The 14,834-nt window shown below is 42.0% G+C and overlaps 2 protein-coding genes and 1 non-coding gene across 10 annotated transcripts in view; 1 reads left to right on the top strand and 2 right to left on the bottom strand.

Moving 5' to 3' along the window:
* Positions 1-447: 447 nt before the first annotated feature.
* ZNF839 (zinc finger protein 839) lies at positions 448-12,443 on the bottom strand. 2 transcript variants are annotated; one of them, XM_013198243.3, is made up of 8 exons: positions 11,738-12,443; positions 10,019-10,948; positions 7,628-7,879; positions 6,649-6,741; positions 6,131-6,283; positions 4,437-4,577; positions 3,523-3,661; positions 448-1,821 (listed from the first exon to the last, which is right to left on the bottom strand). In XM_013198243.3, the coding sequence occupies exons 1-8, from the start codon at positions 12,212-12,214 to the stop codon at positions 836-838; spliced, it is 3,171 nt and encodes a 1,056-aa protein (XP_013053697.3). In that variant the 5' UTR covers positions 12,215-12,443; the 3' UTR covers positions 448-835. The 2 variants fall into 2 exon arrangements, with proteins under 2 accessions (XP_013053697.3, XP_013053696.3); XM_013198242.3 differs by having other exon boundaries at positions 10,019-10,951; positions 11,738-12,442.
* MOK (MOK protein kinase) overlaps positions 11,892-14,834 on the top strand; it is a 23,886-nt gene continuing 20,943 nt past the window's right edge. For 5 of the 7 annotated variants that reach the window (XM_066998363.1, XM_066998360.1, XM_066998364.1 and 2 more), the window contains exon 1: positions 13,412-13,540. In XM_066998363.1, coding sequence (XP_066854464.1) covers positions 13,534-13,540 — 7 coding nt within the window. In that variant the 5' untranslated portion in view covers positions 13,412-13,533. The other 2 variants (XM_066998361.1, XM_066998362.1) reach the window with 2 other exon arrangements.
* TRNAI-AAU (transfer RNA isoleucine (anticodon AAU)) lies at positions 12,390-12,463 on the bottom strand. The gene has a single exon. It is a non-coding gene; the product is annotated as a tRNA-Ile (tRNA).

Here is a 14,834-nt window from a genome sequence, read left to right as displayed (position 1 = left end):
AAGGAAAAAAAATAATAATAGAAATTAACAACTAAGAGACTATCAGGCACTAAAGTTAGAAAAGAAATTGGTATTGCATTAAGGAAATTCACATTAGTAGTTATGCACCTTCCTATTTCTGTCCAAGTAACAGCAACTGTTGAAGGCATGGCTGAACATTAGGCAAGAACACTTGAATATATTTCCAACAGTTCAGTACAAATTAATTCTTGTTTGAGGCTATTTTTGTCTCTAAGCAGTGGATGCTTAGCCTAGTGTTATTTAAATGAAGATCAGTTAGGCTGTCACATTGTTCTCAGAATGCACAAGTGTGGATTGTCTTTGAAACTACCCATTTTTACAGACAGATTTATGTAGACCCTGTCTAGATGCTAATGAATATTCAAGCTAGCTTTAAGAAAGTGCAAAACAGCACTGTTCTGTATTCTCAACAGCACAAAAAATGCATATTTTTAATATAGTTTTTATTTTACCCATGTACAGCTTGCCAGTACATAGCACATCACTGCCAAAAAGCAGTACAACTTACTGCATTTAGATGGCTAGAGAGAAGAGGAATTATGTAACAAAAGGGAATAGTGCAATAGTTTTAGGATTGACAGATTTCCACTTTCTGCCCACCCCCCAACATATAGAGCAAATAGAACGGTGTTAATTCTAGAACTTTTGGTTGCAATGGTTTTAGATTTATATAAACATAAGTTATAAAAAGTATAGGGCATAGAAACCGTTTACAAATAAGTTAAATTTCAATTATCTCAGTATTCACATTAGAAAAATATACATTTTTATATAGACAGTCTTTTCCAGAAGAAAGCATGTACAGTATTCTAATTTATGGCTCCAATTCGCTTTGCGAAAGCAGAACATTTTCACTTTGGCCATCTGCTTCCATTGCCAGTAGTGCTTCCACAGTTTCCAAAGGTATCCCATCAGGTGTGCGGATGTGCATTGTAGTACCATTAGAATCAGTTACAATGACAATGCCTTCTGCCTGAGACAAAACAGCAGTATCTGGATGAGACAAAATAAGCCCATCTGAAGTCTGAATAAAAATCTGTTCATGTCCCTGAGTCAAAAAATCATGGCTCTCCTCAGTAATCTCAAAAGCTACAGTTTCATCTACAGTAATTGTATTCTCCAGCTCATGTTGTTCCCCTGTCCCACAAGAAAATTCACCCATGTTTTTAAAAGAGCAGTCCTGGTTCACGTGAGCAGACAGGGATACTTCCTGGACAGGATTCTGGTGCGACTCGGTCTGAGCCTGGTGTGGATGGCTTATTGGCACGTTTGTTGAAAACACTTTTTCAAGTTCCTGCATTTCCTCAGTCGTATCTGCATTGTGAAGTTGCTCAGAACGTCCTTTAACAGCAAAAACATGGTTTTCTTCTTGCAGTGTCTGATATTTTTGATTGAGACCATTTTCTTCCCTCATTGGCAAGTTAGCTGTCTGAATGCCCACTGCGTGCTCTGACACAGAGTTGCAGAGTTGAGGAGCTGACAGTCCACCTGCTGTATTCTCACTCACAAAGTGTGCTTGAACTAATTCTGCTGAGCAGTCTGCTTCAACAGGCAATACGACTTCAGTATGCAGCAGAGACGCATCACCTGCAGTATCTGGTCCCTGTGTGTCTACGGGTTGGGAATACTCTATCCTCATTTTCACAGCCTGAGAGAAGGAACCTGAATTTTCAGCACTGATTCTAACTTCGGAACCTACAAGCAAATTCTGTTCCTCCACTGGTAATATGCTTCCAGTTGTGCAGCAAGTGATATGTTTACCTTCTGAAAGCAGGATTTCTCCATTTAATGGATTAAAACCTGAAAAGTCGAAAGAAATATCATTTTGTTGGGCAATCTAGTACTGCATGTCCAAAAAGTTATTTTTTCAGCTATAACTTTGGAGGAAAAGATAGACTGCTTCCCTCCTTTCCTCCCCTAAATTAGCAAGCCTGAAGCCTTTTTGAAAAGTTTCAAAGCACTTCCCAATGAGAAGGCCGGTATAAAAACACTTAAAGTACTTTTTGGATAGTGAAATAATATTGCGTATTTCAGTAAGAAAGGACCTTACAATAGAAGCAGCATTTTTCTGTTAATTCCCAAAACAACCTGAGCTGGAAGTTAAACTGTTCCCCCCCCCCACACCCCCTACCTGGCACACAGCCAGTAACATTAAGAGAGAAGGAATATTCCAGGCACAAGGTTGTCAGTTGCTCATCCTCAATTACCATTACTAAACTGACAGAAGCTTTTAAACTTTGTAAAAATTCTCTTGGTAAATCAAGCTCATCCTGGATTTAGGGAAGTCAAATTACTACATATCTAATGAGCTGTGCTAGCAGCCCCAGGCCAGAAAGGGTATAACACTAGAAATTTAGTGTGTTTTACCAGTTACATGACCTGGACTAAGAGCTCTCATAAGCCTAGCAGGTAGTTGAACGGTATCTGCTAAGCAGTAGTAGCTTGAGCCATCAATTTTTATTGAAGATCAAGAGGAACAAGAGAGGTTTTTTTTCTGTTGTCGTTATGAAAGATACCATTGCACCACAAAGGAGGCCTAACAGCTCAGAAAGGACTATTTTAACTTTCTGTACTGTAGACTAGCAAAAGCCCTACTAGCACGTACAAGTGAAACAATAAAACAACAACCTCATAGGCCAGAAGAAAACCGTAAGATAACAAGAAATAAGCATTGTCATGCAGAGAGCCTTCCAGAGAAACAAAGATAAACTGGGGGAAGGATAGAGGACAACACAAAAACAAAAAAAAAAGCAACCACTGACAAAGACATGCAAAGGGCAAAAGAAAAGCAGCTTACAGCAACATCAAAAAAAGATGTGTACAAAGCAAGAGGATGGAAGTGCTATATACTTTACTCGAGATAGGTAAGGGCTGGAATCTTTCACAACAGTAATCACAATGCCTCTGAATAATGCAACACTTCGAAATGAAAGACCAGTGCAGTTTTGCGAGATTACAGGTGGAGACCCATCTCTGTTTCCTCTCTAATCCACTCACCCTGAGGAGCAGGGGGAAATAAAGATAAAGATGGAAGAAAAAGAAAGACAGCCCAAAGACTGTTGTGCAAAATGGTGTCTCAATTCCAGCCTTTAGCTCCCCCATCTCCCCTGGGGTACAGGACAGCCTGCACCAGCTCTCCCCCTCCCCCAGGATCCACAAAGCTCTGATGATTCCACTCTTGCAGTCTACTGGGGCAAGGAGGAAAGACATACACGCTGCTTCCTCTTCCTCTACTCTACCCCTGCTGCCACAGAGGCCGTGCACTATCTCCGCTCTAAGGAACAGCGCGGACAGGAAGCGTTCAGGAAACGCGCAGCAGAGGACAGTACTAATCTCTCAATACTGCAGTGAGGACTTTGCAGTTAAAAACCTGCTTTTGAAGAAGCCGGGAAGCAAGCTGAGAAATGAAACCTTAAGACAAAAACCACAGTAGCTTGAAGAACAAAGATTCGCTCAGCTCCTCCATGAACAGAACAGAATTGGAAAATGGGAAGAGGTTACCATCTTTTTCAAAGAGTGTACATAAATTCCCACTCTTTTCTTTCACTTCATCTTGACTGGCATAAGCATTATTCACATTCTCCATTACGTCTTCTAACTTGGTCCTTTTGGCTGATGGCAACAGTTCCTCCCCTGAGCTCTGTCAATACAAGACATAATTAACTGGCTGCCACCACAACAGCTAACAACATTGGAAAAGAACACAAACTAACTGTGGGCACTTCACGGCAGTGAAGTGATGCTCTCCTTGAAAACAAGATTTTGCACTGAAAGCAGGACTTCCTAGGAGGTAAGGATTTAAACACAGCTCTCACACTTAGTCAAAATACCACTGATAGTTTTTGATATTTGGTTGAAACAATCTGCCCTGGCTTCGGTATCAAAGTTTTTCTCTGAGCCTTTGTGATTAGCTGTATGGCATGATACCTGCTATAAACTCTCTCTCCAACATCAGTAATGGGCTGTGAACAACTTGTCCAGCATTGTTTGGTTAAAGAAGAACAGATCAGCTCAAATCTAAGCACGGGCAGAAAATGGAAGAGTGCCAGTCTTATTTATCCTCCAACAGAAACAACTCTAAATTAAATAAAAATAGAACAGTTGAGGGGAAGGACCGTAGAGATGGGACTTTCAGGAAAAGGAAACAGACCACACTCCCTGCTCCAGCTGCCAGCAGACCAAGTGTGGGGAACTGACTTAATAGAAAGAAAGGAGCTGTTTTTGTGCACCCCTGCCAACCACCCATTAGCACTGCAACCGCTTCTCCAACACCTGAGCCTGCTGTGGGTTAGCTTTTTTTACTTAACCAGAAATCACATAATACTAGTATGATTTATAAATAAAATATTTATCTATTTCAAAAAGCTTTAATATGTTCTGGTTTCATTTTTAGTTCTCACAAAAGCATTCCATACCTCAGCTAACCGTTTTTGTCCCAGTATCTCCACCGGCACTTGCTCTCTAACCATTTTAATTATACGTTGTGAGCAAAAGTCTATGCCTTGCACCTTTTGTTCTCCAGTGAGTATTTCTGTAATTCCCAGTGATTCAGCAACCTTTCAAGACAGTTACAGGAAAAAAAGTGAAAGTTAGCCTCTCCAGTCTGAACACAAAAATACTGAAATACTGATTCATTTTCTTAAAGCTAAACCAGAAGTACACAGAGTTCCAATCTGAAAACCAGTCATTACAGCTTAAAGAATTATTTAGACTCTGATGTTTTCTGCTAGCTTCCATATTAATGGAACATGACCTTCTTTTGAAGGTGAACATTAACGGGCAAACTCAAAAGAATTAGGAGTACAGTGGTTATATATAGAATCCAGAAACAGTTACTAAGAGCAGGATTTAATAAAGAAGATTGTAGGGGTCTTCATGACTTAAAAAACATGCAAGTCTTGCTATTTAAAAGTATCTGTCAGTAGCTAAAGATTATATATTTTTTCCAAATCCCATTCTTGTGCTTCATCCTTATGTAGGTATGCTACTATACACTCCACACTTATTTTTTCCTTAAAAGAGCATAACCCTATATTAAGAAGGCACATTAAAACTGAAAAGAAGCAAGAAACAGATTCAAATTTGGGACTGCTGGTATCGACAGCATCCCTTTACTCAATGCAACTTCATTTCTCCAAAACGGAAACAACTGGTCTGCTACAAAATAGTTAGATGAGCAGGCAGTAATTCTAGGAAGTTTTTCCAATACATACAGTGAACGCCATGATTTATTCCAAAAAATATTAAGCACTACTAACAGCCCATACAGGAGTTCATTGTTAACCTGGATTTCTATACAAACCAAAATTTTATCTCTACCTTCCCTATTTTAAGTTTCCAAGTATGCTCTCCTCTCACTGTAGTCGCAAGTTCAGGGCAGATGTACCCGTATGAGCACATCATTTAGAAATTTTATTGGACATAATATGCAAAACAGAAGGGAAAACCAAGAACATGTTATGTGTAAAGATCTGTTTTATTCCAATCAAGAGGAATATATACCAAATTAAGGATAAACAGATCCATATTAATACACACACACACAAAAAAATCAACTATGAATCTGAAGAGTTACTGAAATAATGGTTTGCAATTTTATCAATGTATTCATTACCTTTTGAATTTGTTAGTATGACTGAACTGCACAGCAGCATTCCATTTGTCCTCATTCTGCAATGAAACCACTTACCCCTTTAAATCAAGGCCACTCAATTTAAACATAGCCCTTTTCCCTCCTAATCAAATATCACAATGTACTTTTAATGCTAAACAGACTTTGCAGTAACGTACAGCTTCATGCTACCCTACCCTAGATAGGCAGACAAATACCAGAAATCAGTACTGTTAGAACTGTTTTTAATTTTTCAGTTTCTAGTTTTATACATTGCTATACATTAGAACTGTAGGTTTGTTATGGATTTACTTTTTCTCTTTGCTTGCTTATTGTACTTTTTGCAATACCATTTTTGCTTATCAAAAAAATATGCCTTGTTCAGGTAACTTTACCAGGATAACAAAACTTATCAGGCAAAATATAAAAAAATCTAAAAAGCATCTAAAATAGACAAAGAGCAGAAATAGCACAGTTCCAAGTAGAGTGTTTTATTACCTTAGCATCTTTTATTTCAACAGGCTGCTGGCAACTCAGCAAATCAGAATTACTGAGGTGATCATAAGCCATTTTCTTCACCATATTATGCAACTCTTCAAATTCCCTATACACATCTGGGAAGTAAGCTTTGGCTGGATACCCTTTTTCAACCTAGAAATAAAAGAAGAAAGGTTTTGTTTCCACCCTATATATTTTAAATAAGATGAAATGAAAATCTATTGTTTTGTTCAACATTTAAAAATACTAACAGTCAAGTTAAAAGACTACAGAATCTTCAAAAACGCCACTGAACCGGAGAGCAAATATCTTCTATCAGGAGACCCATCAGCAAGAGACCTGTGTAAAACTGAACTGTGACCTCTGTAAAACCGTAGGTGTCTAGAACATCTATATTCTGCACAATGCTAACTAAGGAAATTCAGATACCTCTCTAAAGGAATCTTTTAATGTATATTAATGGAGGTTGCTCTAAAATAATTGAACATTTTTACATTAAAAAGATAAAATAACCTCACCTTCATCAACAGGAATTCATAGACTGTAACAAGCTTTGTAAGACGTGGGAGAGCCAGCTCCATCAAGTCTTCATTATCACACTGTTGTATTAGCTGTGAAAAGCCATAATGAGTTTATTAGAGCAAAGTAGCCTCCAGAGGTTAATGCATCGCACATTCAGAACATAAAATATTGCTACTCTTCTGCAAGGTACATAAAGGTATCCTACATCAGGGTGACTTTTTTTTCTATTTTAAATAGACAACACATGGCACATTGTCAGTCCTATAAGCAATTGCTGTTAAAAATGCAACCTAGGAACAAGTTTGCCTTTGGAGACAGGGGGTGGGGGGCACACATAGACATACTTTAAGTTTTAGCAGCTTTAAGAATAAAGGCAAATAGAACAACAGAAGAGAAGTTAAACACCAGGAGATAAACTAAAAATACCTCAAAGCTGTTACTACACATGTTTACAGACAACACTCAGTCCCACAAGCGTTGCAAACTCAGAAAAAGAGCAACATTAGCAGATTCAGGAGCCATTAAAGATCTTCAACAACACATAGGAAACAAACAGAAAATCATATTAGGTGCACAGATTTTAATCCTCATTCTATCCTCTCCCAAGTGCTTTTTTGTGTGTATGTTAAAATGTTGCTTCAGTTCAGTTTATTTCGATTGTGTTGTAGTAGATGCACAATAGTAGCTAGTAACTTTTCTTCTCCAGAAGAAAAGCGAGAATATATCTACATGTCGAAAGGCCCTTTCCACACAGAATTCCCATTTTCCCTTTGTCCAGCATTCTGATGGAAGTAATTTTTCCCTAAAAACCAACGTAATACTTTCTTCTTAGAAAATGTCTTAGGCTTTCATCTTTTCAGTAAACAAGAACATCAACTATCAATCTTTTTGAAAATAAATCCTTGAAGTAATCCAAACAGTAAAAAAAGGTGGGGGAGGAGATACTTATGAAGTAATTACAGAAGAGAACCATACCTCTTTTAACCTAGCTTTTCTTCTGAATACATTGTGTTCTGTTGACACACTACTAAGTGACTTTGAAGGGGACTGACCAGGTCTGCTAAGCCTTCCAGGGCACCTAGATCTTCCACCCATCCTTGGTCGACCGCGTCTCTTAGGTCGTCTGGGTCTTCCAGGTCCTTTTGGTTTTACGGGTCCCCGGAGTCCTGAACTGCTTTCATTTTGTTGTTCTTCCATCAGCTGCCTGCCTTCTCCAGAGTTACAATTCTTAATTAAAAGAAAAATAAAAGTATTTACTCACCACTTGAAGCAGTGTTTTAAGGAAGGGAACATTTTACAATGAATTCTTCATCTACACAAAAAACAAATAGTACATTAAACAAATGCAAGGTTGGATACAAGCCTAACTGCAAAGAAAGTTGCAGAAGAAATTCAACACGTTAGTAAGACTGCTACCTCAGCAATGTACATATGCTTTTATTCATAAAGTTAGTCTTTTTGATCCACAAATTACCATACAAAATACAGAGATCAGGGGAATATAGTTAGAGTTGTTTATGCCTGTTAAATATGCTTAGTATTTTTGAAGTAAAATATTGCCTCTGTGAATAGAGAGGTTATAGAAGTGAACCTTAATTAGCAGTAAAACACGCCCAAAAAAAATTGTTTCTCATTGCAACCATGTGAAAGCATAGAGATTTTATGAAATATAAGAACTTTGGGCAGCCACTGGCCCAATAACTAAAGTGAAAATATATTTCCCAATCTCCAATATAGCTAAGTAGCTTCTGTTATAAGAGCACAAGGCAAACCTCAAAGTACATTTTCTATTTTTAAATTATCACAGCGATCTCAGTGCAAAGCAATTTTTACTGATTAAAGTACTGATTTCTTACTAAAGATGTCATCTTCACTTCCAAGCTAGAATTTCTAAGAATGTCCCAGTGTTCTTTTAAGAGGCTTGAACAACAGTTCAAGCTTATTTTCTTTATCAATACCTTTTCACCTTAATGTTCAGTAGCTTCCTACTACTCTAATAAGTAGGAAAGCTATAAAAATGCTAAAATGACACCAGTTCTAACCCATGCATTAAGTTACTATATTAGTTCTAAACACAAGACTAGGTTGAACATGGGGGTCTCGTATGCCTTCCTCTATCTTTCAACATACCAGTTTTAGTAATCCTGTTATTCTTTCTGGGAAATATTTACCTGGCCAAAAATTATAAAGAAATCAATGAGTTACAGCACAAATTTGTAGAATCAGTATTTGTTAGTTATAGATAACTGGTACGATAGCAATCTAGCAGTCAGTAATAGTATTGAGATTGTCCACATGTTTGGCTTTTTTGTTGTTTACTTGTTTCTGAGTGTTTTATTTATTTACTTAAAGAATTCCTCTCATCCTGGGTAAAATGAGTGCTGCACAGGGCAATAAATATATAATTATACAGGCAGCAGACGTCAGTATTCTGTGCTTCTGTCTTTTTCTAAAGATGACAGAAAAGCACAGAGGATGAGATGTTTTGCTTGCTGTGTTGGCACCTTGACCTGAAGTTTTCACGTTTCTAAGAAGAGCTTCCGTTCTAAGTAAAAATACAACATTGCTACAGCTAAAAAGGGTATTGTTTCTTAGGCAACAACTGTATCAGCTCTTGCTGCGAGATATTGGTCAGAGAAGAGAGAACTGTACTTTGAAGAGAAACTTTACTTTAAATTGACCAGCTTAAGACATCACAGAAAAATGCAGCTGAAGTTGCTTCCAAGCCAGAAAGTCAAGTTTCAAAGTGTTCAGTCTGCAGGGATGAACTGCAGCCTCGCTTCAAAACTCACTTAAGCCTCACTTTCAAAACCTGGTGCAGGAAAAGCTGTGGTCCACTGTCCAATTCCAAATAAGTTTTACCACAAAAAAGATGCTTCAGTAACAGAAATTGATAAAGCAGATGATGTCTTGCTGTCTGTCATGGAAAAGGCTATATATAACTGAACAACATAGCATTCTTATATGGAGAAAAGAAGGCTATTTATGCAGACCAATTTTTTTTCAATCTGTAAACTGCATGTCAGAAAGCCAGTGATAAAGGAATGCTCAGTGAACATTTTACATTCCTGTGCAAGAATACTATTCCTGACACATTTAAAAAAAGTCAGGTTTTTGTCTCTTGCAAACACCTTAATGGGAAATGTGTTTAATTTAGCATATCAGTGGATAATTCTGAGCAGCACAAGACTTGCATGTTTTACCCATGAGCACTACTGAATTCACATGTATTTAGATCCCTACCTTCAGTCTCTTCAAAAATACTCATATCACTGTCAACAGAAACTCAGATGAATGAGTACAGTATGCAGCTATTAAAACTGCCCTTCTATTTTCTACAAAACTGACAGCTGTAACACACTTTACCTGTCCTCCAGCCTGTGAACCAACGGTTTCTTCCAAATTGGTAGGTAGTGCATTTTCATTATTAAAAGTGCCAGCAATTGAATCCAAATGTGCTGGACTCATCATTTCCTCTCCTGTTCCACAGGGATTGTCCACAAATATACTTCCATTAGGCTTATTTAAAGGTATTTTTTGAGGTGCAGGCTCCAGCTGTCCATGACTTGGATTAAGTTTATAATGTCTTGCTAATCCTCCTTTTCCTATATAGGATTTTTCACATGTCTGACATTTAAACATTTTGGGTTTCAGGTTATAATTTGAAGAATTAAATAATGCATCCTTTCCCTTCACCTTTCCTTCTTCATCATCTTCTATGCTCAGTTCAGAGTAGTCATCAGAATCAGACTGATGACCATCAGCCAAATCTTCCATCTTAATGAATTTAAAATCTTTAGCCTTGTATTTTGGAGGGCGTGAAATCCGTCCAGAACGAGTTTTCACTTTCAAAGATTTTCTCAGCTTGTCTTTTTGTTTTTTTTCAAGACATGGTGTCAGGGTATTTGTTGAGCTGGCTGCAACCATGGTAATATTTGAAGACCTTGTAGCTGATGCTGTGGCACGTGCTTTTTTCTGCCCATTTAGCATCTTACTTGTAGCAGTCTTGTTTACAGACACTGATCCACGAGACGGTAAGGGTTTCTGCACAAGCAATTGAATTGGAGACTCGGAAGAACTATGTAGGAAAATCTGCTGCTGCTCCTGTTCAGTTCCCATAACAGGCTGTATTCTAATTATTTGAGGATTAATAACGCCAAGTCCAGGTATGTTAGAATTTCTACCAACTGACTGACTCAGTGTTATAGTTTTGGGCTGGATTGGTGCCAATGATGGCATTGGCCTTTCAGTTTCTTTCATCTGTCCTGGCTGAACTTGCACACAAATGGCCTCCAGCTGCTTTTGTGGAAAAAAAAAAAAAAAAAGAGTTTAGGTCACACGAATACAGCATTAATTAAATAAAGCCAATATTTATCAATATGATTCATACATGCCCTTAGAGCAAGGCACAAAGAAACGAGTGCACACTGTTAGTTTTTGATTTCAGTGCATCAAAGCAGTGATTTAATGTCAAGGAGCAGATTCCCTTCCTTCAAGCTATGTGCTTTCCTGCATGTTCGCCGGTGTAACTGCTGTTCAGCTAAAGCACGTGAAGTTTGCTCGTGGGTGACATTACAGCTTCGTTTCCTGCAAGCAGGCCTGTTCTGGAATAGCAGAGTCAATGGCATCCCGTAGGCAGGTTCATAACCTTCAACAAACCAAAGGCAGAAGAGCTCCAGCCTGTTAAATGGCACAGGCCACACACCCGATGCAGGACATGCAAGTGCTCTGTTCAGGAGAACTTTGAGACCATGAGCAGTAACGCGTGCTTCCTCTTAACCATCTCCTTCCTATTCTCTCCCCCTCTCCCAAATTTCCACCTGAGCTCAAAACCAACCACTCGACAACCTCAAACACCGCCTGGGAGCCCAAGTTCTGCCACCTTCTTCAAGAAGGGCACTCGCAAGCCACCTGTGCTTCACCTCCGAGCCGCCCGGGCTGCTTTCAGCACACCGAAACCCCGGTGGTAGCAGCTCCAAACCCCACTGCGCTACACCCAGGTGAGAGCAGGAAGAAAATACACAAATTAAAGAAACACTAACAGCCGAGGTCGCCCCCAAAAGGCACCCCCGGTTCCCCGGTTACCTCGTGCGGGAGGAGCGGGGCGGCGGGCCCGGCCGGGCCGTGCTGCAGGGCCACGCTCCGCAGCTGCAGGGCGGCGGCGGGCTCGGCGTCCCGGGGAGCCCCGGGGGGAAGCGGGGCGGCCCCCGGCGGCGCTCTGTGCCGCTCCTGGGCCCTGCTGACTTGCTCGATGACCCGCCGCAGCTCCTCGGCGGCCAGGCGGCCCGGAGGGGGAGGAGGCTCCGCCGCGCTCAGCTGAGGGCTCCCGGAGGCGGCCCCCGGTGGCTCCGGGCTCAGCCCCGCGCCCTCCGCCCGCAGGTAAAGGACGGCGCCGACGGCTTCCAAGCTCCGCTCCAGCCACTCCCCGCCTTCCTCCTCCTCCTCCTCTTCCTCCTCGCCGAGGGGAGCCCCGCAGGTGGCGGCCGCCCCGAGGGGCTCCCCCTCAGCAGGAGGAGGAGGGGGCGGTGGCGCCTCCGTGCCCCCCTCCTCGGGAGCCGCCATCTTGGCAGGCAGCGGGCGGGAGCCGCATCGGCCGCCCTCCCCCGGGCAGCGCTCGGAGGAAGAGGAGGAGGAGGCGGCTCCTGCCCTTCATCCCGCCGCCGCGGCCCTGCGGGAAGACGAAGGACGGCGGCCTTGGCCGTGCGCGAAGGGGAGGGAGGGAAAAAGTGAACTCCGCTGGCCCGTACGGGGATCGAACCCGCGACCTTGGCGTTATTAGCACCACGCTCTAACCAACTGAGCTAACCGGCCCGCTGGTGAAGTTTCGCAGCCCGTGAGCTATAGATGTATACTAGCCCGGCGCATTGCTTCGTCCAAAGAAAGCAACGAGAGGTGAAAGGCAGAGAAAATGCAGAGTTCACTGCACTCGAAAGCCCAGGAGACACGGAGAGACCGTGAGCGTCTAACGGAGCCTCCCACCCTGCTCAGGTGCAGCAACCGTGTTAGTGGGGGCAACGTGCCTTCCCTCTAACCCAATGAGCTCACACTCCCAGGAGGCTTCTAGGGTGTAATTCCAGTTGCATTGAATTAAACAACGTATTTATGGCGTATTTTTTAAAACATTTAATCCTCCGGATGCTTAATGCACTGCTAATATCTCAGTTTGCATGGACAACTGGTTCACCTTCTGCCAATATTTTGCTTTTTATTATATATGCATTTAAAAGCTTTCTTCTTAGCTTTAAAGCTTACGTTAAAATACAGATATAACGTACAATACATGCTGGAGGATTGATAGTTATAATTACCAATCACGTTATCAATAGAGAACACATCAAAAAAAAACCCAACAGAGTGCAAAAGAGCATGTTAGAATTTAATATCGCATGTTAGAATAGTAACTTGTGGATGTTTAACGCAACAAAATAGTTGTAGGAAGTGTTCTGTAAAACAGCTCCTAAGCTGTTGCAACAAGTGATTTACTGTTTGAGGTCGGTCTAACTTTTAGAAATGTTACATGAAAGTGGAAACGTAAGGCTCTGTGATTCTGTGTCGTCTACAGAAAAATTCACATAATGCATAGGAAACACTGAAAATCGCAGTCTGTGCTGTTTTGGGGCCGTTTTATCCCTGGCCGCTGACGGATTCCCTCAGCCCCAGCGAGAGGACCCCTGCACCTCAGCGTAAGGGCAGGAGGCGGCGCCCTCTTGGCGTCAGCCTCTCTCACTGCGCATGCTCCGCTCCCTCCCACCCTCACCCGTGGCCAGGCGTGACGTCAGGGGCGGGACCTAGCCCTGTCAGCCGGAGCCTGCGCGGTTGCCAGGGCGACGGGAACGCAACATGGCGGCCTGAGGCCGGGCCCGGAGCGGGGCGAGCGCACGATGAGCAGTAAGGGGCGGGCGGCGGGGCGGGACCGGTCCCCTCGGTCCCCTCGGTCCCCTCGGTCCCCGGGGCCGGTAGCGGGGCCGGGCGCCTCTCAGGAGGCCGTGGCCGTGGGGAGCGCCCGGGCGAGGCGGCGGGTGCGTTGGCAGAGCCCGGCCGGCGCCGTCATCGCGGCCCGCTGCCGGCTCGGGGCTTCCCTGAGGGAACGAGTCGCGCCTGTCCTGCCCGGGCAGCCGGTCGTGCTCCTGGGCCGCCCTGCCGCTCCCGCAGCCCCTCCGCGGGTCCCTCCCGTCGTTTCTGCAGGAATCGCGGAGTTTCCCCGTTGTTACGGCTTAGTGCCCCTTACAAACAGCCCCTGTCCCGTTCGGCTGTCACTGTGTGCGCTGAGTGGGTGCCTCGGGGCCGTGGCTGAACCCAGCTTCTCCTTGCTTCCTCTGTTTTTATTTCTCTCTTCTTGCATGTATCGATGTCATGTTTAAATGTCATGGGTTTTCTTCCTCAGCATCTTGGCAGCCTCACAACAAAATACCGACTTTTGGTTTTTATAATACCCCATTATGGTTATTGCACTACTGTCTTTTCTGTCATTTTGCACTGGATTCTTTAATTCCAAATTGCGAGAGATTTTGTGTGCTGTCTAGGCACAGTAATAACAGTACAATCTTTGCATTCCATCATTTGCTCATTATTTTCAATTACATTGTTCTTAATTTCCTGGGTCCTATAATTTCTTATACATTAAACTGCCTTTCTATTGAACAGTTATTTCCCTGTCATTCTCATGGCCACTTTTGCAGTGTTAGGCTAGTTCATGGTGCTAGAACTTCTTCTTACAAATAACTTCTGTATATCTTTGTACTATTTTGCTGACTCGTATGGAACTTTATTCTGTTTTCCTAATCCTCATCTGCCTTTTTTCTAACTATTCCAAGCCTGAACATCCATGTGTGCTGAAACAACAGGGAAAAAAGGAAGAGGTTAGGTAATATCTGGATTGTTACAGATGCATGAAAGAATTATTAACTGGGGATTAGATCTTCTTTATTCCTTAATGTGATATGCAAGTGTAACTCAAACACAGTTTACTAAGTTTCATGCTTGAAGCATTCCATCTTAAAATGCTTGTGAAGTTTTACAGATTTCTAGCATTCTGCACCTAAGAGTACCACAAATTCAGGTAAACTCACTGGTAATTAGTTTTGCTTGGTGGCTGCATTAAGCTGCATAGTGTGATATTGAAAACCTGACTATTCTCTTTCAGTGTTTGTTTGAAGTTACTGTAATTGATGAATCAGAAATA

This window comes from Anser cygnoides, chromosome 5 (assembly GCF_040182565.1).
Source record: "Anser cygnoides isolate HZ-2024a breed goose chromosome 5, Taihu_goose_T2T_genome, whole genome shotgun sequence".
Classification (NCBI taxonomy): Eukaryota; Metazoa; Chordata; class Aves; order Anseriformes; family Anatidae; genus Anser; species Anser cygnoides.
The sequence above is the reverse complement of the archived record's forward strand: the minus strand, read 5'-3'. Positions and strand labels throughout refer to the sequence as shown.

What these genes read in the sequence shown, in the direction of transcription:
- ZNF839 (XM_013198242.3), bottom strand. Translation starts at nt 12,214, where the DNA reads ATGGCGGCTCCCGAGGAGGGGGGCACGGAGGCGCCACCGCCCCCTCCT. An exon ending in ATGAATTCCTGTTGATGAAG is followed by an intron (nt 6,284 to 6,648) that starts GTGAGGTTATTT and finishes TTTTATTTCTAG; the next exon opens with GTTGAAAAAGGGTATCCAGC. An exon ending in TACACTCTTTGAAAAAGATG is followed by an intron (nt 1,822 to 3,522) that starts GTAACCTCTTCC and finishes TCGACTTTTCAG; the next exon opens with GTTTTAATCCATTAAATGGA.